Genomic DNA, 21436 nt, shown 5'->3' with positions numbered 1-21436 from the left:
CCCAGGTTGTGGGAGTGAGTCGTTTGTTGCACTTTTTGTGGGGGCCGTTGATTGTTTTTGGGATTAATGTGGGAAGGGGTTTCATTTTTGTCAAATATAAATTTATCTTTATTCAGACAGTGTCCATGGTTGTTCTTGTTAGTCTTTGTTGCCTTCGCCGGCTGAGGGCTTGCGGAGCGGCTGCATTCATCTTGCTTCATGGCCACAAGGCATTCCCTGACAGGGGGCTTAGAAGTTACGTTCAATAAGCTGGCGACGGACGGCCCTTGGACCTTGTCGCTTCCTCCTGGGAACGTACTCCTCCTCCTCCTCCTCCTGAGGTGGTGGTCCAACGTCAGGTGGCAGTGCCTGAATCCTGCGGAGAGCCAGGTTGTGTAGCATGCAGCAAACTACGACAAATTGGGAGACCCGTTGCGGCGAATACTGCAGAGATCCGCCGGAACGATCAAGGCAGCGGAACCGCTGCTTGAGGACCCCAATAGTTTGCTCGATGATGTTTCTGCTCCTTTGATGGCTCTCGTTGTATGCCTCTTCAGCAGCGGTCCTGGGCGCACGGAGCGGGGTCATGAGCCAGGTACACAAAGGATAGCCTTTGTCCCCGAGTAGCCATCCTCTTGGGGGAGGCTGTGCCTCGAACATGTCATGCACAGTACTCTGCCGCAGGATAAAGGCATCGTGGCAGCTGCCTGGAAAGCAGGCATTGACAGCCAGGATGCGCTGCTTGTGGTCACACACCAGCTGCACATTGAGAGAATGGTAGCCCTTCCGGTTGCGATACTGCTCGCCATGCTCCAGAGGTGCCCGCAAAGCCACATGCGTACAGTCAATGGCGCCCTGCACCAAGGGGAAGGCCGCGAGTCTAGCAAATCCCACTGCACGCTGATGCTGGCTCTCCAGGGCCATGGGGAAGGAGATGAATTGGCGTCTCCTTCTGAAAAGGGCATCGGTCACCTGGCGGATGCAGCGATGCACGCCGAACTGGGATATGTTCGCTATGTCCCCAACAGCGGATTGGAAGGAGCCGGTGGCATAGAAGTTCAATGCCACCGTCACCTTCACTTCCACCGACAGAGACGTCCTGCACCTGAGCTTTGGACGCAGATCTCTGCGAAGCAGGTGGCAGATCTCTGCAACCACCTCCTTTCGGAATCTCAGCCTTCTTACACATCGCGCGCCACTCATGGTGAGGTAGGAGCGCTGCTGGCGGTATACCCTGACTGGGTAAGGCCTATGTTGCCGACGCCTGTTGCCCCCTCTGCCTCTAGCCAGGGCTGCCCCTCTGACCCCGCGTCTGCGAGCCCTACGCACATGGCGCTGAAACTCCGCGTTGGCACCCCATGCAGCCCCCATCAAATGCTGGCAAACAGTCAAATTTCCAACAGGGCGCTTGCAGCGCTTTGGCCTGAGTCCAAAAATACCTGAGCTATTGCTGCACGAAACCAGTTAGCTCTCCTCCTTGTTGTGTGTCCAGAAATCCGTTGCACAAGAGTGTTTGCTGCAAAATGGCTGCCCTTTATACTGCAGGGTACGTGCCCTTTAATTTGCGCTCCCCGAGGCCCGCGTCGGCTGTGTTGCGTTCCATTTTACAAATGCTCTGGCCGCCAGCCGCACAATGGGGCGGTCTGACTGAAGTTTGGAATCGGGGCGCGCAAAGGGCGTTGCACGAGGATGTGACATCATTTTCTGCGCGCGCAGCCGGGCGGGTGCTAAACTTTACGCCGGCGCTAAGGGTCCACTTAATTTGGGGCGAGGCGCAAACTGCGCTGCGCCCGGGCGCTACACGCATAGCGCCCGAAATTCACTTCTCTTAAGGCGCTAACTGCTGGCGCAACCAACTGAATTTGTAGGCCTCTGTCTCTAACCCAGTGCTGTACCTGACCTGTGTGTGTTTGAAGGGACAGTATAGAGGGAGTTTTACTCTGTATTTTACCCCTACCGTATGTGACCTAGAAACTGAGGGCATGATTTTGCCAGCCCTGAGGAGGCGGGTTTGGAGGTGGGACTGCCGGGAAAATGACAGAATCTGGAGGCGGGTACCCATCCCGCCTCCGTGCCATCTTCCCAGGAGGCGTGTAGCCGAACCACGCCTCCTGGAGGCGGGAAGGGGTTACAGCCACTTATAACTGCCTGTTAACAGGTAGTTAACAGGCAGTTAAGAGGATTATCCCCATTTTTCCAACAGAGGCGCGGGCTTCCCGATGTCGGGAAACCCCGCCAGGGTCACCGAGGCGAGCAGTGGGTCTGCGGGGTGCAAAAGTGCGCTGTGAAGGTGAGTGATGGGAGCAAGTGTGGAGAGGTAAGTATGTGAGGTAAGTGGAAAGTGATAGAAAATGTTTACTTACCTTTGTTTCTTCCTGCAGGCTTCAACAGTTGGGGATGCGGAGAGTCTCGCATCTCACCAGCAGAGATGACAGATGGCTGCTGCATTCTCTGATGCAACCATCTAATTTCTGCTCACAAAAGAGGTTTAATGAGTCTTGAATACAAGGACTCATCAAACAACATAGAATGTCAGTGTTTGACAGCTTCACAGGGCTGTCAAACGATGGACAATTTATCTGTCATACGCTGACATTCTCTGTAACCGGCTTCCCCTTAATTAGCCTGCTAAGCCCGCTGGGCGGGCTTAACAAGGTCAATCAAGGGAAAATAGCGTGGGTTGGCCAGAAGTCGACGGAGGTGGAACTAAAACTCGACAAGCAGCAGTCCCGCCTCCAACGCACCCCCATTAACAAAATCGCCCCCAGAGTGCTTTTAGTGTTGAAGTTCATCAAAGAAAAAGGTTTAAAAATAGAAATGGCAGAGTGGAATAGATTAGAGGCTCACATAAAAGGGAACTCAAAAGTATTTTAGAAACACGTATATAGAAACATAGAAGATAGGAGCAGGAGTAGGCCATTCGGCCCCTCGAGCTTGCTCCGCCATTTAATGACATCATGGCTGATCATCCAAGTTCAGTACCCTGTCCGTGCTTTCTCCCCATATCCCTTGATCCCTTTAGCCTTAAGAAATATATCCAACTCCTTCTTGAATATATTTAATGAATTGGCCTCAGCTGCCTTCTGTGGTAGAGAATTCCACAGGTTCACCACTCTCTGGGTAAAGAAATTCCTCCTCATCTCTGTCCTAAATGCCTTACCCCTTATCCTTAGACTGTGACCCCTGGTTCTGGACTCCCCCGCCATCGGGAACATCCTTCCTGCATCTAGTCTGTCTAGTCCTGTTAGAATTTTATAAGTTTCAATGAGATCCCCTCTCATTCATCTAAACTCCAGCGAATATAAGCCCAATCGACCTAATCTCTCCTCATACATCATTCCTGCCATCCCAGGTATCAGTCTGGTGAATCTTCGCTACACTCCCTCCATGGCAAGAACATCCTTCCTCAGATAAGGCGACCAAAACTATACACAATACTCAAGGTGTGGTCTCACCAAGGCCCTGTACAACTGCAGCAAGGCATCCTTGCTCCTGTACGCGAATCCTCTCGCTATGAAGGCCAGCATATCATTTGCCTTCTTAACCGCCTGCTGCACTTGCATGCTTACCTTCAGCGACTGGTGCACAAGGACACCCAGGTCTCGTTGCACTTCCCCTTCTCCCAATCTATTGCCATTCAGATAATAATCTGTCTTCCTGTTTTTGTCACCAAAGTGGATAACCTCGCATTTATCCACATTATACTGCATCTGCCATGCATCTGCCCAATCACCTAACCTGTCCAAATCATACTGGAGTTTCTCGGCATCCTCCTCACAGTACACACGCCCACCCAGCTTTGTGTCTTCTGCAAACTTGGAGATATTACATCTAGTTCCCTCGTCTAGATCATTAATATATATTGTGAATAGCTGGGGTCCTAGCACCGATCCCTGCGGTACCCCACTAGTCACTGCCTGCCACTCGGAGAAAGACCCGTTTATTCCAACTCTTTGCTTCCTGTCTGCCAACCAGTTCTCTATCCAAGTCAGTACCTTGCCCCTGATCCCATGTGCCTTAACTGTACACGCTAATCTCTTATGCGGGACCTTATTGAAAGCCTTATGAAAGTCCAAATACACCACATCCACTGGTTCTCCCTTATCTATTCTACCAGTTACATCCTCAAAAAATTCCAGTAGATTAGTCAAGCACGATTTACCTTTTGTAAATCCATGTTGACTTTGTCTGATCCTGTCACTGTTTTCCAAGTGCTCTGCTATTACATCTTTTATAATGGACTCTAGCATTTTCCCCACTACCGATGTCAGGCTTACTGGCCTATAATTCCTCATTTTCTCTCTACCACCTTTTTTGAATAGTGGGGTTACATTAGCCCCACTATTGAAAAAACCCTTATAGTTAAAGGGTAGTCAAAGGAAGGATGGGGCCGATTAGGGACCAAAAAGGAGATATTCTTGTGGAGGCAGAGGGCATGGCTGAGGCACTAAATGAATACTTTGCATCTGTCTTCACTAGAGAAGAGGATGGTGCCAATGTAGCAGTAAAGAAGGGGGCAGTAGTGATATTGGATGGATAAAAATAGATGAAGTGGATTTACTTAAAAGGTTGTCAGTATTCAAAGTAGAAAAGTCACCCAGTCTGGATGGGGTGCATCCTAGGTTACTGAAGGAGGTAAGGGTGGAAATTATGGAGGCTCTGACCACAATCTTCCAATCCTCCTTGGATATCGGGGTGGTGCCAGAGGACTGGATAATTGCAGAGAAGGCAGAACATTCGGCCCATCTTAATCCATCCAGCCAGGGAGAGCCTATGTCTCCACCGTTACAGCATCCAATTGTTTCCTAAATTATTTCAGGGTTCTCTCCTTCTCTCCATCTGCAAGTTTATTCCACACATCAATCATCCTTTGTGTGAAGAAGAATTTTCTGATATTAGTCCTAAAATGAGCGCTTACTAGTTTTCTCCCTTGGTTTAATTTAAAATAATGTGCTGGGTTAACTTATTCTCTACCTTTAACTATCTTATTTATCTCTACAATCACTTCTCAGGCATCTACATTTGGGTGGGCACCAGCCGCTCATTTTGATGCCCATCTGAAAATCATATCTGGTGGGCAATTCTTCAATTTTCAGCTGCCAGCCTCCCCATTTTCCAGCAAAAAATTGAGTTCTCAAAAGTGGAAAATTGCCCCTATAAATTTTCTGTCATTAGCAGGCTGTCAGGGAAAAGAGCAACTTCTGCAAAAACGCAAGCACCATCTTAATTCACAACCACTCTGGGGAACTCGTGTAACCTGCCACATGGGGTGCTGCTAGTCTTGAAGGACAGTTTATTGAAAGGGACAATGTACCTACTCCTCATCTTCTGGGTTGTATGCACTCTTACGGGGGAAAAGACGTGTCCAGGAGAATCACATTCTTTCAACATTGTGTTCTCTTCCTTGAAAGGAAATTGTTGCGCACACAACACACCACAGAGAACAATGACTGGGGGAGGAACATCAAGACTAAACTGGCTGAGTCCGCACAAACAGGAAGATCTGCAGAGACTAGGCAGACAGTACAGGAGAGGCTGTGGGAGACAATGAGGTTAGAGGCGAGATGACAAGCGAAGGTTGGTAAGGCTCCTCGTGCGTAGTGTTAGCCTCATGTGGCTTCTTAAAGTATTGCAATGTCCTTATACTCAGCCGCTATTTCTACCAAGGCAAGTGTCACAGTGTGCACAGCCAAACAAACTGTTCTCTGTTTCACACTGTAGGGTGCCTTGGAGGAAGAGGCCAGGCAGTCACGCCATGGAGTCGTTGGGCACTTCCAGAGCTACCAAATGCTTCTACGTCTATATTCCTGCCACGTCCTCACCAACTCCACCACTGCACCTTAGCAGCGTAAGCACCAGCCCAACAACACCCACTCGAGAGAAACCAGCTAGTGAGTCCGAAGTCCGGATGCGGTTTCGAGCACCAGTGGAGGATCTGAGAGTGGGAGAGAGAGACAGAAAGTGTTGTTCCTCAACAGAGGATGAAGAAACAGTTATGCTCAGCTGAAGAGCCCCGGTACCCGCACCTCAGGGGCCCATTCTTCAAAAGAACAATGATTAAGGAGCATCGCTCTCACGTGTGGGCAGCGGAGGTCATTTCACACACATGGTTGAAGCGATGGAGAACTGAGGAGTCCACGACACGTATCTGCAATACATTACAGGAAGTTTCTCACTACATTACAGGAAGTTTCTCACTACATTACAGGAAGTTTCTCACCACTTGCAAAACACTCTGGGGCGCGTGATGCTCCAGGAGCTCTCTGCAGCAATACAGTGCCAGCAGAAGGTAGAAAGGACACCGGTGGCAGTCGATGCCTTGAGGGTCAGCCTGAACACCAGATCCCCAATTTTAACCTAACCCGCTCGGCGAAGACGGGGGTTGGGGGTTCAGTGGAGTGGATAATCGAGAGGGGTAGAAACCAGATGTCTGACCCGACCCCACCCCGTCCTTGCCGGGTGGGTTAGGGTACCAGCGGGCCTCACGTCTGCACAGAGCTTCAAGAACTGATTGGAAGTATTCGGGCTGTAATGGCACCGACCAGCGGTACCTCTGAGCCTGTGTCCTGCGCCAGCGATCACAGATGTTGCTATCTCTCCAGAGAAAGAAAGACTTACATTTATATAGCGCCTTTCACAACCACCGGACGTCTCAAAGCAATTTACAGCCAATGAAGTACTTTTGAAGTGTAGTCACTGTTGTAATGTAGGAAACATGGCAGCCAATTTGCGCACAGCAAGCTCCCCCAAACAGCAATGCGATAATGACCAGATAATCTGTTTTTGTTATGCTGGTTGAGGGATAAATATTGGCCCAGGACACCAGGGATGACTCCCCTGCTCTTCTTCGAAATAGTGTCATGACATCCTTTACGTCCACCTGAGAGAGCAGACGGGGCCTCGGTTTCACGTTTCATCCGAAGGACGGCACCTCCAACAGTGCGGCGCTCCCTCAGCACTGCACTGGAGTGTCAGCCTAGCTTTATGTGCTCAAGTCCCTGGAGTGGGACTTGAACCCACAACCTTCTGACTCAGAGGCGAGTGTGCTACCCACTGAGCCACAGCTGACACTGAATGCCAATGAATCTGCTTCCTTGAGGCCCCCTCAGCATGTGTGCATGAGGGAGCTTTAGACATTGGCCAGGCCTCCCCTAGGCACTGCTGGAGAAAGGCCGATAGAAGCTGGTCCGTCTGGGACACCTGCTTCCCTGAGATGAGAGTCACCTTGGGCTTTAAAGACTCCAGGGGAATCATCCCAACCACCCACCACTCATTCATAGAGCACCTTTATTTGAGTGTCTTTATTTGATGTGTCAACTTTTCATTGAAAGCAATGGGCTGTAAGTTGTCTCCTTTCTCTGGCCGCGGGCTGTCCTGTTCCACCCCCCTCCCCTTTCCATGCACACTCCTCATGCTGCGCAGGTAGAGGCCCTCCCTTGTGTTTATTGTCATCCCCTTCACCTTCTGAAAGCAGCAAACATTTCTCCATCGTGATGTTATGCCGTACGCAGCGAGCTACAATGATTCTGAAGTCTCTCGCTGGGCACCAGATTTATCCAGGCCCATAAAACGAGACTTTAGAATGCTTAGGGCAGAATTTTCATTGTGCCATGGAGTCGGGATTGGCGGCGTGGGGGGGGGCGGGTTAAAATCCTGAAATCAGGGGTCCCGACCCCTTCCCGCACCCAAACCCGCCTCCATGCTAGTTTCAAAGGAGGCGGGTACCCACACCGCACTGGGACCTGCCTACCCAAGGCAGGAAGGGATTAGTGCCAATTAACTGTCTGTTAACAGGTAGTTAACAGGCAGTTTTTAGCCTAATCCCTATTTTTGATGTTGAAGGATGGGATTCCCGATAGCTTCAAACCACGGCAAATTAGAGGAGGCGGGCCGTCGGGTTGAAGGACTTGGAGGGGTCGAGATGTCAGTGTTCAGGTAAGTGATGTGTGCATGAGTGCAAAGGTAAGTGTGTTTGGTGTGTCTAAAGTGATTAAATAAGTTTTACTTACCTTTTCAGCCTTCCTTCCTTTAGGTTCCGGGAGTCCCTCATCTCACCGGCCCAGAAAGCAGAATGGCTGCGAACTATCAAAAGTGACAGCCTTCAGCTTACTGTGCAGGAGCGATTTCTAACTGAGTTTGTGGAGAAGGACTCAGGTTAGAAGTAAGACTGTCAGTGTTTGACAGCTTCAAACAGCTGTGAAACTCTGATATTTCATCTGTCAAAAGCTCTTGACAGATGAAATTTCAGTCTGTGACGTCACCTGTTGCCGGCTGGCCCTTAATTGGCCTGCTGAGCCCGCTGGGCGGGCTCAACAAGGTCAATCAAGAGAAAATCGCATGGATTGGCCACAACTCGATGGAGGTGGGACTACAACCCCGAAAGTTAAATTCCTGCCCTTATTGTCTGCTATCCCATGCTTATTGTACTGTCATGAGCCTCAATATATCTGTCATTCCTCTCTGTCTGTCCAGGCCTTAGTGCAGTCATCAGCCATGATTGCAAGGACAGTCCTGATCAACAATCCTGATACATGGCTTTGAGTCATCAGAGCTAGAATGGTAGAGTATCACATAATGAAAGCATCGTGACATCGTCCCGATTAGTGGGTATGGACATACAGGATAAGGTGAGTGGCTTCGCACACTAGCTGCACATTAATTGAATGAAATCCTTTCCTGTTCATGAAATTGAAGTCAGGGTCAGATGGAGCTTTGCGTGCCACAGGCTCTTTGGACCTTGAAAACACCGCCCCATCTGTAAAATTGAATTTCTCACTCTCTTTGTTTCTCTGATTACATTGGGAAGGATATCAATGACTTAGACGAGGGGACTGAGTGTAATATATTCAAGTTTGCTGACGATACAAAGCTAGGTGGAAAGTAAGCTGTGAGGAGGACGCAAAGAGGCTGCAAAGTGATTTAGACAGGTTGAGTGATTGGGCAAGAAGGTGGTAGATGGTGGTAGATGGAGTATAATGTGGGGAAGAGTGAAATTATCCGCTTTGGTAGGAAGAATAGAAAAGCAGAATGTTTTTTTTTTAAAAAGGTGAGGGACTAGTAAATATTGGTATTCAGAGGAATTTGGGGGTCCTTGTACACGAATCACAGGAAGTTAACATGCAGGTACAGCAAGCAAATAGGAAGGTGAATGGTATGTTAGCCTTTATTGCAAGGGGGCTGGAGTATAGAGTAAGGAATCTATTATATAGGGCTTTGGTGAGACCACACCTAGAGTACTGTGTATGGTTTTGGTCTCCTTACCCAAGGAAGGATATACTTGCCTTGGAGAGGGTGCAATGCAGATTCACTCGATTGATCCCTGGGATGAGAGGGCTGTCCTATGATGAGAAATTGAGTAGAATGGGCCTATACTCTCCGGAGTTTAGAAGAATGAGAGGGGATCTCATTGAAAAGTATAAAATTCTTAGACGGCTTGTCAGAGTAGATGCTGAGAGCCTTTTTACCCTGGCTGGGGAGTCTAGAACTAGGAGTCTCAGGATAAGGAGTTGGCCATTTAGGACTGAGACGAGGAGAAGTTTCTTCACTCAGAGGGTTGTGAATCTTTGGAATTCTCTACCCCCAGAGGGCTGCGGATGCTCAGTTGATGAGTATATTCAAGACTGAGATCGATCGATTTTTGGGTATTACGGAATCAAAGGATAGGCCGGGAAAGTGGAGAGAGTTGAGGCAGAAGATCAGCCATGATCTTATTGAATGACGGAGCAGGCTCAGGGGGCCGTATGGCCTACTCCTGCTCCTAATTCTTAGGTTTTAAGCTGCCTGGTATGATCCAGTGGCAAAGAAATTAAAGGCATTGGTGACTTTAACTACTGCAGAGAACACTGTTCTCCTGGTGGAGGTCGTGAGTAGCTAACATGTCTGCCCAATAGCCTCTGGGAGAAGCACAGCCTTCTGAGGCAATGATGTGCAGAAAGATCGACGCAAGCCCTTCTTGTTCTGTGAGCTCTCACGAATGGGTATATGCATGTTGGGAGCACATGTACAGGCAGTGGTACAATTGCATGGAACGCCAGAGGAGCTACGCCAGAAGATGCTTCAAATCGCGAAGGAGGCAGTGACACAGACGCTTCAACTGCTTCCACTGACTACAACAGAACCGACTATCAGGCGTGCAACGAGTGGCAAACGTGAGCGATTCCGCCTATTTGCGTATCCACTCATGTCCAATTTCAACCCCGTTGGGTGCAGTCATTGGCCATCTTGAAGTGTAATGGATCAATGCCACGTATACTATGGGACTGCATTAATAATTAGTGACTGAATGACCCCATTGACCGAGCAGTGAGTAACGGAAAAGCTGGGGAGCACGGACCTGCTCCGATGGTTCGAGAATAACACCACATTTTGGCACGGATCAAGTTCAGGAAATGAGAAGGCTGTTATTAGGAAATGGGTTTTTAAAAAAAGGCCAAAGGATGACTCCATGCCCAGGTCACAGGGTGGACCCCCAGAGAATAAATCATCAGCCAGCCCTGATGGCTCAGTAGGTGAAGGCACTGCCTGGGGTGGTACTTTGCTATACAGCCCTGAGCCTGCATCCCTGCACTCCTTATATATCACTGCAGGAGCTGGGAATCTACCTCCTGATTTAAATCCCATTTCCAGTTTCACAGTCCAACAGCTAAACTCCACTGTGGCCAAAAAGTTAGAATAAAACAATGAAAGAATCTCAAATCTACCAGCATGGCCCCACCAGCTCGGAACATCACTCAAACTAATATTACCCATGGCTGGTCTCTTCCCCCTGTACAGCATCAGGCTGAGATGGAAGAAAGCATAGAATGAGCGACAAGCCCACCGAGCCCACTTCTTTCACGGTCCTGGGGTGCACTCTATCCCAACTCATCAAATCTCTTGAAGGTTCCGTAAAAATGTTCATTAAAGCCCAAAACTAATCCAGCCTCATGCATTATGCCTGCCCACCCTCGAAACCTTTATTACACACCTTTCTCCCCTCCCGTGATTATTTTAATATTTACAAAGTAATAAAATAGGCCGTCATAACTCAAGCAGCTGTTTAAGCAGAACATTAGATGAGCAACCTTGCTTTCAGTGTTTGTGTGCTGTACATAGTTACATAGGGAAAACACAAGCCCAGAAAAAGCCCCTGATCTGAGGGTAACTTGTGCCAATCTAGTACAGGATTGACAGAAAAGTGATGATGAGTTAAAGAATGTATGGAGGGTAATTTTAACTTTGGCCGATGGATTAAACGAGCGATATCGGATCAGCCACCCACTGTACCGCTCTCCTGATTTTCATTTCTATTGGTTGTCGGCCAATCCGATCTCACCTGTTTAAGACTATCGGCCAAAGTCAAAATTACCCTCAGGGACTCTACATTAAGGAGTTTCCCCCAGGGGACTTTCAAACTGTGAACATATCATCAATATAAAAACATTAACCACACTAGCCCATAATTAGCGGTCAGCGGCAAAGCAAAGGTGTGTGCCGTTGGCCTCGAAGTAAGCTCCCCACAAAGATCTCGCCAGCTCCGTGGCGAGGAGTTCGGCTTTTCCGACGTGCCGGTGAAATCAGCGCGAGCTGCTGTGACTCTAACAAGCTCTCTAAGCAGCCAATCACAATGCAGAATTCTCACAGACCGCGAAGCAGGAAGTGAGTAATCTCCTTTGAATCTAACTTTTTCCAAAAATGTTATAGAGAGCAAAAACAAGACTGAAACATAGAAGATAGGAGCAGGAGTAGGCCATTCGGCCCCTCGAGCCTGCTCCGCCATTCAATGAGATCATGGCTGATCATCCAAATTCAGTACCCTGTCCCTGCTTTCTCCCCATATCCCTTGATCCCTTTAGCCTTAAGGAATATATCCAACTCCTTCTTGAATATATTTAATGAATTGGCCTCTACTGCCTTCTGAGGCTCTCACATGGGGAAAAGATAAACCTGAAATAAAGACGAACAAAGTTTTTAAAAAAATGTTTCTTAAAATTTTTAATTTAATTAAAATGGATAAATTTGACACTCCACAAAATTTGTATTAGTTTTTTTTTAGGGCTGTAACGTGTGTTTAGCAGTCAATACGCTGTTAAAACCCCAGTTACACCTAATACAAAAGGGTCTAACTTTTAATGGGGTTTTTAATGGCGGAATTACCACGGAAGAGCCAAAGTTTTGGCCAGTTTCCCTAATTTCACAGATTACACTGATTGCCGACTGTGGGGGGGGGGGGGGGGGGGAGGGGGCACGGTTCACAGCGCAGCCAGTATCGGAGCAATGAAGGACTGACCACAACTTCAACATTTCCACGTTCGGATGGACTACATCCTGAAGTTGTGGTCAGCTTCAAAGGGGTAATGTTCAGGCTTGGGCTGATAAGTGGTAGGTAACATTCTCGCCACACAAGTGCCAGGCAATGACTATCTCCAACAAGCAAGAATCTAACCACCTCCCCTTGACATCCAACGGCATTACCATCGCCAAATCCCCCACCATCAACATCCTGGGGGGTCACCAAACTTAACTGGACCAGCCACATAAATTCTGTGGCAACAAGAGCAGGTCAGAGGCTAGGTATTCTGCTGCGAGTGTCTCACCTCGTGACTCCCCAAAGCCTTTCCACCATCTACAAGGCACAAGTTAGGAGTGTGATGTAATACTCTCCACTTGCCTGGATAGGTGCAGCTCAACAACACTCAAGAGGCTCAACACCATCCAGGACAAAGCAGCCCGTTTGGTTGGCACCCCATCCACCACCTTAAACATTCACTCCCTCCACCACCGGTGTACCGTGGCTGCAGTGTGTACCATTTACAAGATGCACTGCAGCAACTCGCCAAGGCTGCTTCGGCAGCACCTCCCAAACCCGCGACCTCTTCCACCTAGAAGGACAAGGGCAGCAGGCGCATGGGAACACCACCACCTCCAAGTTCCCCTCCAAGTCACACACCATCCTGACTTGGAAATATATCGCCGACCCTTCATTGTCGCTGGGTCAAAATCATGGAACTCCTTAACTAACAGCACTGTGGGAGTACCTTCACCACAGGGACTGCAGCAGTTCAAGAAGGCTACTCACCACCACCTTCTCAAGGGCAACTAGGGATGGGCAATAAATGCTGGCCTTGCCAGCGACGCTCACATCCCATAAGCGAATAAAAAAACTGATAACAGCGTTATTACCCACCGCACATTCCCGGGCCACTGTGCGCAGGTTCCCAAACCAAAAATCATTTAAAGGATATGTCTCTTTAAATGATCTCATCCCTGTCCTTTAACTGACTTTGCTGCTGCTTTGCATGTCAATATCCATGTCTTATTGTAAGAAAATAAGTTGAACAGGTTTTGTGTCCTGTTGTGCCAGCATAATTTATTTGGCTGCGTACATTATCCCCCCCAGTGAGGGCTCACTCACATCAATTACAGCCAGGGTGTGGGGGCCAGGGATCTCAATTGCAACATATGTTACAGGTGGCATTAGATCACTCGGGAAGCCAACCTTACCTCCTCCCCATTATGGAGGGTAGCAGGGGATCTGCTCTGCCCAGCATTGATCTTCCCTATAAAGACAGGTAACAGAGACTCTTTTTCGGAATAATTTTCCATTATTGCAGGGACCCCCCTCCCCACTCGTACTCCAGTTATCAGAGTTACATTATTTTAATTTGAAAGTGTTCGACTTGTTTTATAGGCTGATACTGTATGTTTTGAGTTAGCCCGTAACTATTGAATGCTGAGAGTTTGCAAATAAAATGGACAACCGGGCTGGAGTGGCGAGGAATTCCATTTCATTAAAAAAAATATGGTGAGATTTCTTCGGCAGCACCTCCCAAACCCGCGACCGCTACTGCCAAAAGGACAAGGGCAGCAGGCGCAGGGGAACACCACCACCTCCAAGTTCCCCTCCGAGTCACACACCACCCTGACTTGGAATTATATCGCTTTTCTGTCATCGTCGCTGGGTCAAAATCCTGGAACTCCCTCCCTAACAGCACTGTGGGAGCACCTTCACCACAGGGACTGCGGCGGTTCAAGAAGGCAGCTCACCACCACCTTCTCAAGGGCAGTTGGGGATGGGCAATAAATGCAGGTCTCGCCCACATCCCATGAACACATTCAAAAAAAAATCTATTATTTAGGATTTTACTGCAGTGACTTGCCGTGGTATGTGCTACAGACTACCGGCCCCAATTTGAGGGGTGGTGTTCGGCACTCTTATTATGTTCTGCGGCTCTGAAACCGGTTTCCTTGTGTGATCATGATGCCCAGCGCTTCTAATTCTCCCCTTTGCGTTTTCGACGCCGAAGGCAGTTCAGGCCTCTGCGCACTGTTAGATTGATCTGTGCCTAAAACGGTTGCTTCATATGATCGGATAGCACAATACTGCGGATGCTGGAAATCCGAAATAACAAAAGAAAATGCTGAAAAAACTCAGCAGGCCAGGCAACATCCGTGGAGAGAGATACAGAGTTAACGTTTCAGATCGAAACCCTTCTTCAGAACTGTTTCATATGATCCCTTTTCTTGTTTGATCAGAACACTTGCGATCAAGTATTTTGCAGCCTAGATAGCTGCCACCATCCACTCCCCATGCCCAAGTGCTCTGTTAACTGCCAGAGTCATTTTATGATCAACGAGTGTGGCGCTGGATGTCATCCACAGGGAAAAAAGCAATTGTAAAGGAGATATAATTAACAGTATTGTGGAAAGACCAGGGTGTGGTACTGTCTCGACCCTGCCGTCGGTTCCGCATTGCACACAAACAAACGCTACTCAGAGAACCCGGAGAACAAACACATCTTATGTGGTCCTAATCCTACTTCATAATATTCAATTAAACGGCTACATTGTTTTACAAGGACCCCGATGACGCATCTACAGTGAGACATGCATGCATGCATTTTGCACCATTTTATCAGAGCGGGTCAGAAACAATAAACTCAGAATTTTTGAGATGAGAGTGTTTCTCACTCAACGCCTGCACGGATACTCGACACACAGATGGGTGAAGGAGTAAAAGGGAGGGAGACATCGCTTAATCCAAGCTAACAAAGACATCGTATCCGACGCATTCAATAGTGTCTCCTCTATCCTTAATTTCGGGGATGTCCCCATAAACTAAAAATATCAACTCACCGTGCCCTAGGTCGTTTAGGAGTGCAAGAAGTAACCAGCTGATAGCTATCCTGGGTGGATATTTAGAGCCCGGAGTGAACATTTCCTTTGTTAAGAAGGCTCCGTTGCTAAAAGACTCTCACACGCATGGGGGCGTGGCCTTTCTAATAGGGCAACAGAAAATGCCGGAAAAAAAACTCAGCAGGCCAGGCAACATCCTGGAGAGAAATTAGAGTCGACGTTTTGGGTGAACCCTTTTTCAAATCTGTAAAAGAAATGAAATAGATCGAAGGCAGGGCTGCGATAGAACAAAAGAAGTAAAGAGACATTAAGAGGTATTCAAAACCAGACGAGATGGTAATAGGACTAGTGGAGACAAAAGACTGCTCAGATTAGGTGTGAAGTGTACTGGCAGAATGAGAGACAGCTGCCATGTGGGAGAGAGAAAAAAAGGAAAGGGGGGCAGGGAAAACCCAAAACAAAGGGGTGGAAAAAATATATAAGTGAAAATGTAATAGGGGCTGAGGTTATGATCTGAAATTGTTGAACTCGATATTGAGTCCGGAAGGCTGCAAAGTGCCTAATCGGAAGATGAGGTGCTGTTCCTCGAGTTTACGTTGAGCTTCCGTGGAACAATGCAAGAGGCCAAGGACGGTGAGCTCCAAGTGGGAATGGAGCAGTGAATTAAAATGACAGGCGACCGGAAGCTCGGGGTCACCCTTACAGACTGAACGGAGCTGTTCCGCAAAGCGGTCACCCAATCTGCGTTTGGTCTCCCCAATGTAGAGGAGACTGCATTGTGAGCAGCAAATACAGTATACTAGATTGCAAGAAGTACAAGTAAATCGCTGTTTCACCTGGAAGGGGTGTTTGGGGCCCTGGACAGTGGGAAGGGGGGAGGTATAGGGGCAGGTGTTACATCTCCTGCGCTTGCACAGGAAGGTGCCAGGGGACGGGTTGTTGGGGGTGATAGAGGAGTGGACTAGGGTGTCTTGGAGGGAGCGGTCCCTACAGAATGCTGAAAGGGGAGGGGAGGGGAAGATGTGTTTGGTGGTGGGATCACTTTGGAGGTAGCAGAAATGGCGGAGGATGATCCATTGAATGTGGAGGCTGGTGGGGTGAAAGGTGAGGACAAGGGGAACCCTATCGTGGTTCCGGGAGGGAGAGGCAGGGGTGAGGGCAGAAGTGCAGGAGATAGAACGGACACGGTCGATGGCCGTGTCAACCACGGTGGAGGGGAATCCTCGGTTGAGGAAAAAGGAAGACATGTCGGAAGCACTGGTGTGGAAGGTGGCATCGTCGGAGCAGATACGGCGGAGATGGAGAAACTGGGAGAATAGAATAGAGTCCTTACAGGAGGCAGGGTGGGAGGAAGTGTAGTCCAGGTAGCTGTGGGAGTCAGTGGGCTTGTAGTGAATATTGGTCGATAACCAGAGATGGAGACAGAGAAGTCGAGGAAGGGAAGGGAAGAGTCAGAGATGGACCACGTGAAGGTGATGGAAGGGTGGAAATTGGAGGCAAAGTGAATGAAATTGTCTAGTTCGGGGTGAGAGCAGGAAACGGCACTGATACAGTCATCAATGTATCGGAAAAAAAGGTGAGGGAGGGGACCTGAGTAGAACTGGAACAAAGAGTGTTCCACATATCCCACGAAAAGGCAGGCATAGCTAGGACCCATGCGGGTACCCATAGCAACACCTTTGATTTGGAGGAAATGTGTGGAGTTAAAGGAGAAGTTGTTCAATGTGAGAACAAGTTCAGCCAGGCAGAGGAGGGTGGTGGTGGATGGGGACTGGTCGGGCCTCTGTTCAAGGAAGAAGCGGAGCGCCCTCAGGCCATCCTGGTGGGGGATGGAGGTGTAGAGGGATTGTATGTCCACGGTAAAAAGGAAGCGTTTGGGGCCAGGAAACTGGAAACTGTTAAAGTGGCGGAGGGCGTCCGAACAGTCGCAGATGTAGGTGGGAAGAGACTGGACAAGGGGATAAAAGATAGAGTTGAGATAGGAAGAGATAAGTTCCATGGTGCAAGAACAGGCTGAAACGATGGGTCTACCAGGGCAGTCCTGTTTGTGGACCTTGGGAAGGAGGTAGAAGCGGGCTGTGCGGGGTTGGGGAACTATGAGGTTGGTGGCTGCGGGGGGAAGATCTCCAGAGGAGATGAGGTCAGTGACAGTCTTGGAAACGGTAGTTTGATGTTCGGTAGTGGGGTCATGGTCCAGGTGGAGGCAGGAGGAGGTGTCGGAGAGTTGGCGTTCAGCTTCCGCTAGGCAGAGGTCAGTTCGCCAAACAACAACAGCACCACCCTTGTCAGCGGGTTTAATGACAATGTCAGGGTTGGATCTAAGAGAATGGAGTCCTGCAAGTTCAGAGGGAGGTAGGTTGGAGTGAGTGAGGGGAGCAGAGAAATGGAGACGGCCGATGTCATGGCACCTCCCACCTTCCCACTGTCCAGGGCCCCAAACACCCCTTCCAGGTGAAACAGCGATTTACTTTTACTTCTTGCAATCTAGTATACTGTATTCGCTGCTCACGATGCGGTCTCCTCTACATTGGGGAGACCAAACGCAGATTGGGTGACCGCTTTGCGGAACACAGCCGTTCTGTCCGTAAGGGTGACCCTGAGCTTCCGGTCGCCTGTCATTTTAATTCACTGCTCCATTCCCACTCGGACCTCACCATCCTTGGCCTCTTGCATTGTCCCACGGAAGCTCAACGTAAACTCGAGGACCAGCACCTCATCTTCCGATTAGGCACTTTGCAGCCTTCCAGACTCAATATCGAGTTCAACAATTTCAGATCATAACCTTGGCCCCTATTACATTTTCACTTATATTTTTTTCCACCCCTTTGTTTTGGGTTTTCCCTCCCCCCCCTTTCCTTTTTTTCTCTCTCCCACATGGCAGCTGTCTCTCTGCCAGTACACTTCACACCTAATCTGAGTCTCCACTTGTCCTATTACCATCTCGTCTGGTTTTGAATACCTCTTAATGTCTCTTTACTTCTTTTGTTCTATCGCAGCCCTGCCTTCGATCTATTTCATTTCCTTTCCAGTTTTGAAAAAGGGTTAGACCCGAAACATCGACTCTAATTTCTCTCCACGGATGTTGCCTGGCCTGCTGAGTTTTTTCAGCATTTTCACAGAATCACAGAATCACAGAAACCCCACAGTGCAGATAGAGGCCATTTCGGCCCATCAAGCCTGCACCGACACATATCCCACCCGATCCCCGTAACCCCTATACCAACACATAGCCCACCCTATCCCCGTAACACCACGTATTTAATCCCCCTAACACTAAGGGTCAATTTATCATAGCCAATCAACCTAACCCGCACATCTTTGGACTGTGGGAGGAAACCGGAGCACCCGGAGGAAACCCACGCAAACACGGGGAGAACGTGCAAACTCCACACAGACAGTCACCCGAGGCTGGATTCGAACCCGGGTCCCTGGCGCTGTGAGGCAACAGTGCTAACCACTATGCCACCGTGCTGCCGTTTTCTGTTGTTATTTTGGATTTCCAGCATCTACAGTATCTTGCTATCGTATCTTTCTAATAGGGCGGTGCCTTTCATGAAAGACAGTAAACTAGACTTGAATATAGGGGGAAAAAATATTTTCCGACGAAAGGTCATCGACTTGAAACGTTAACTCTGTTTCTCTCTTCACAGATGCTGCCTGACCTGCTGAGTATCACCAGCATTTTCTGTTTTTATTTCAGATTTCCAGCATCTGCAGTATTTTCTTTTTGAATATAGGGGGTATGATTAAGAAGTTTGCAGATGATACTAAAATCGGCTGTGCGGTTGATACTGAAGAAGGAAGCTGTAGACTGCAGGAAGATATCAATAAATTGGTCATGTGGGCAGAACAGTGGCAAATGGAATTCAGTCTGGAGAAGTGTGAGGTAATGCATTTGGAGAGGGCTAAAAAGGAAAGGGAATACACATTAAATGGTAGGACACTGAGTAGTTTAGAGGAACAAAGGGACCTTGGAGTGCATGTCCACAGATCCCTGAAGGTAGCAGGCCAAGTAGATAAGGTGGTTAAAAAGGCATACGGAATGCTTGCCTTTATTAGCCGTGGCATAGAATACAAGAGCAGGGGGGTTATGCTTCAACTGTATGAAACACTAGTTAGGCCTCAGCTAGAGTATTGCGTGCAGTTCTGGTCACCACATTACAGGAAAGATGTGATTCCGCTAGAGAGAGTACAAAGGAGATTTACAAGGATGTTGCCGGGAGTAGAGAATCTTAGCAGTGAGGAAAGACTGGATAGCCTAGGTCTGTTTTCCTTGGAACAGAGGAGGCTGAGGGGAGACCTTATTGAGGTGTATAAAATTATGAGGGTCATAGATAAAGTGGATAGAAAGGACCTTAGCAGAGTGGTCAAAAACCAGGGGGCACATATTTAAAGTAATTGGTGGAAGATTTAGATGGGATTTGAGGGGAAATTTCTTCACCCAGAGGGCTGTGGGGGTCTGGAACTCACTGCCTGAAAGGGTGGTAGAGGCAGGAACCCTAACTACCTTTAAAAAGTACTTGGATGTGCACTTGGGATGCTGTAACCTGCAGCCTACGGACCAAGAACTGGGAAGTGGGATTAGGCTGGATAGCTCTTTGTTGGCCGGAGCTGACACGATGGACCGAAATTACCTCCTTCCGTGCTGTAACTTTTATGATTGTATGAGTAACTGGGCTAAAAATTTGAAATAACAACAACAACTTGTATTTATATAGCGCCTTTAGCGTCGTCAAATGTCCCAAGGCGCTATATAAATACAAGCATACGAGTATTAGAAGACAAAAAACGAAAATTCTGACAAATCAAAAGTAAGAAAAATAAAAACAGGAAATGCTGGAAATACTCAGCAGGTCAGGGCAGCATCTGTGGAGAGAGAAACAGAGTTAATGTTTCAGGTCGATGACCCTTCGTCAGAACTGGAAAAGGTGAGAGATGTAACAGATTTTAAGCAAGTGCAGGGGCAGGGTAAGGGGAAGAAGGGAGGAAGGAACAAAAGGGAAGGTCTGTGATAGGGTGGAAGGCAGGAGAGATTAAAAGATGAAAAGGGATGATGCTGCAAGGCAAAGACTAAAAATTCGATTGCGTAGTGCTCATTGTTTGGGTGCTACAGTGCCAATTTGGGTTAAAAATGACTCCCAAGCCGTGCCAGATGCTATCTTGGTGAGAGCGTTGACATTAGCGCTGGGAGCGTGCACCAGAAATATGTAGATTAAGCAGATCATGATGTCAGTCAGCGTGCAACGCTGATTTGATGCCAGCGCTGCCAATTTTGTCCTCAACACTGGAGCTAACGCCTTGTGATAACCGCACGCAGCTGAACATGCGTTCAACAGCAGCAAGGATCATCCCTAGTTGCCCTTGAGAAGGTGGTGGTGATCCGCCTTCTTGAACCGCAGCAGTCCGTGCGGTGAAGGTGCTCCCACAGCGCTGTTATGGCGGTAGTTCCAAGATTTTGACCCAGCGACGATGAAGGATTGGTGATACACTTCCGAGTCAGAGTGGTGTGTGACTTGGAGGGGATCTTGGAGGTGGTGGTGTTCCCATGCGCCTGCTGCCCTTGTTCTTCTATGTGGTAGAGGTTGCGGGTTTGGGAGGTGCTGCCGAAGAAGCCTTGGTGAGTTTCTGCAGTGCATCTTGTAGGTGGTACACACTGCAGCCACGGTATGCCGGTGGTGGAGGGAGTGAATGTTTAAGGTAGTGGATGGGGTGCCAATCAAGCGGGCTGCTTTGTCCTGGATGGTGTCGAGCTTCTTGAGTGTTGTTGGAGCTGCACTCATCCAGGCAAGTGGAGAGTATTCCATCACACTCCTTGCTTGTGCCTTGTAGATGGTGGAAAGGCTTTGGGGACTCAGGAGGTGAGACATTCATCACAGAATACCTAACCTCTGACCTGCTCTTGTTGCCACAGCATTTATGTGGCTGGTCCAGTTAAGTTTCTGGTCAATGGTGACCCCCAGGATGTTGATGGTGGGGGATTCGGCTATGGTAATGCCATTAATTGTCAAGGGGCAGGGGTAAGACTCTCGGTTGTTGGAGATAGTCATTGCCTGGCACTTGTGTGGTGTGAATGTTACCTGCCACTTATCCCAAGCCTGAACGTTGTCCAGGTCTTGTTGCATGCGGGCATGGACTGTTTCCTTATCTGAGGAGTTGTGAATGGCACTGAACATTATGCAGTCATCAGCAAACATCCCCATTCTGGACCTTATGTTGGAGGGAAGGTCATTGCTGAAGCAGGTTGGGACTAGGACACTCCCCTGAGGAACTCCTGCAGTGATGTCCTGGGGCTGAGATGATTGACCTTCAACCACCACAACCATCTTCCTTTGTGCTAGGTATG

At 48.6% G+C, this 21436-nt stretch overlaps 1 protein-coding gene across 3 annotated transcripts in view; it reads right to left on the bottom strand.

Annotated features, from left to right (window-relative positions):
* The window catches only part of LOC147095840 (SLAM family member 9-like), a 63769-nt gene extending 48309 nt beyond the window's left edge, over positions 1 to 15460 (bottom strand). Inside the window, exon 1 of one of the 3 annotated variants that reach the window (XM_085974843.1) lies at positions 15094 to 15460. In XM_085974843.1, coding sequence (XP_085830969.1) covers positions 15094 to 15175 — 82 coding nt within the window. In that variant the 5' untranslated portion in view covers positions 15176 to 15460. The remainder of the gene's footprint in view (positions 1 to 15093) is intronic. The other 2 variants (XM_085974844.1, XM_085974842.1) reach the window with 2 other exon arrangements.
* Between the last annotated feature and the right edge of the window lie 5976 nt (positions 15461 to 21436).

The sequence above is a fragment of the Somniosus microcephalus genome, unplaced genomic scaffold (assembly GCF_052327205.1).
Source record: "Somniosus microcephalus isolate GS21.2 unplaced genomic scaffold, FLI_Smic_1.0 unresolved_chr1, whole genome shotgun sequence".
Lineage (NCBI taxonomy): Eukaryota > Metazoa > Chordata > Chondrichthyes > Squaliformes > Somniosidae > Somniosus > Somniosus microcephalus.
The sequence above is the reverse complement of the archived record's forward strand: the minus strand, read 5'-3'. Positions and strand labels throughout refer to the sequence as shown.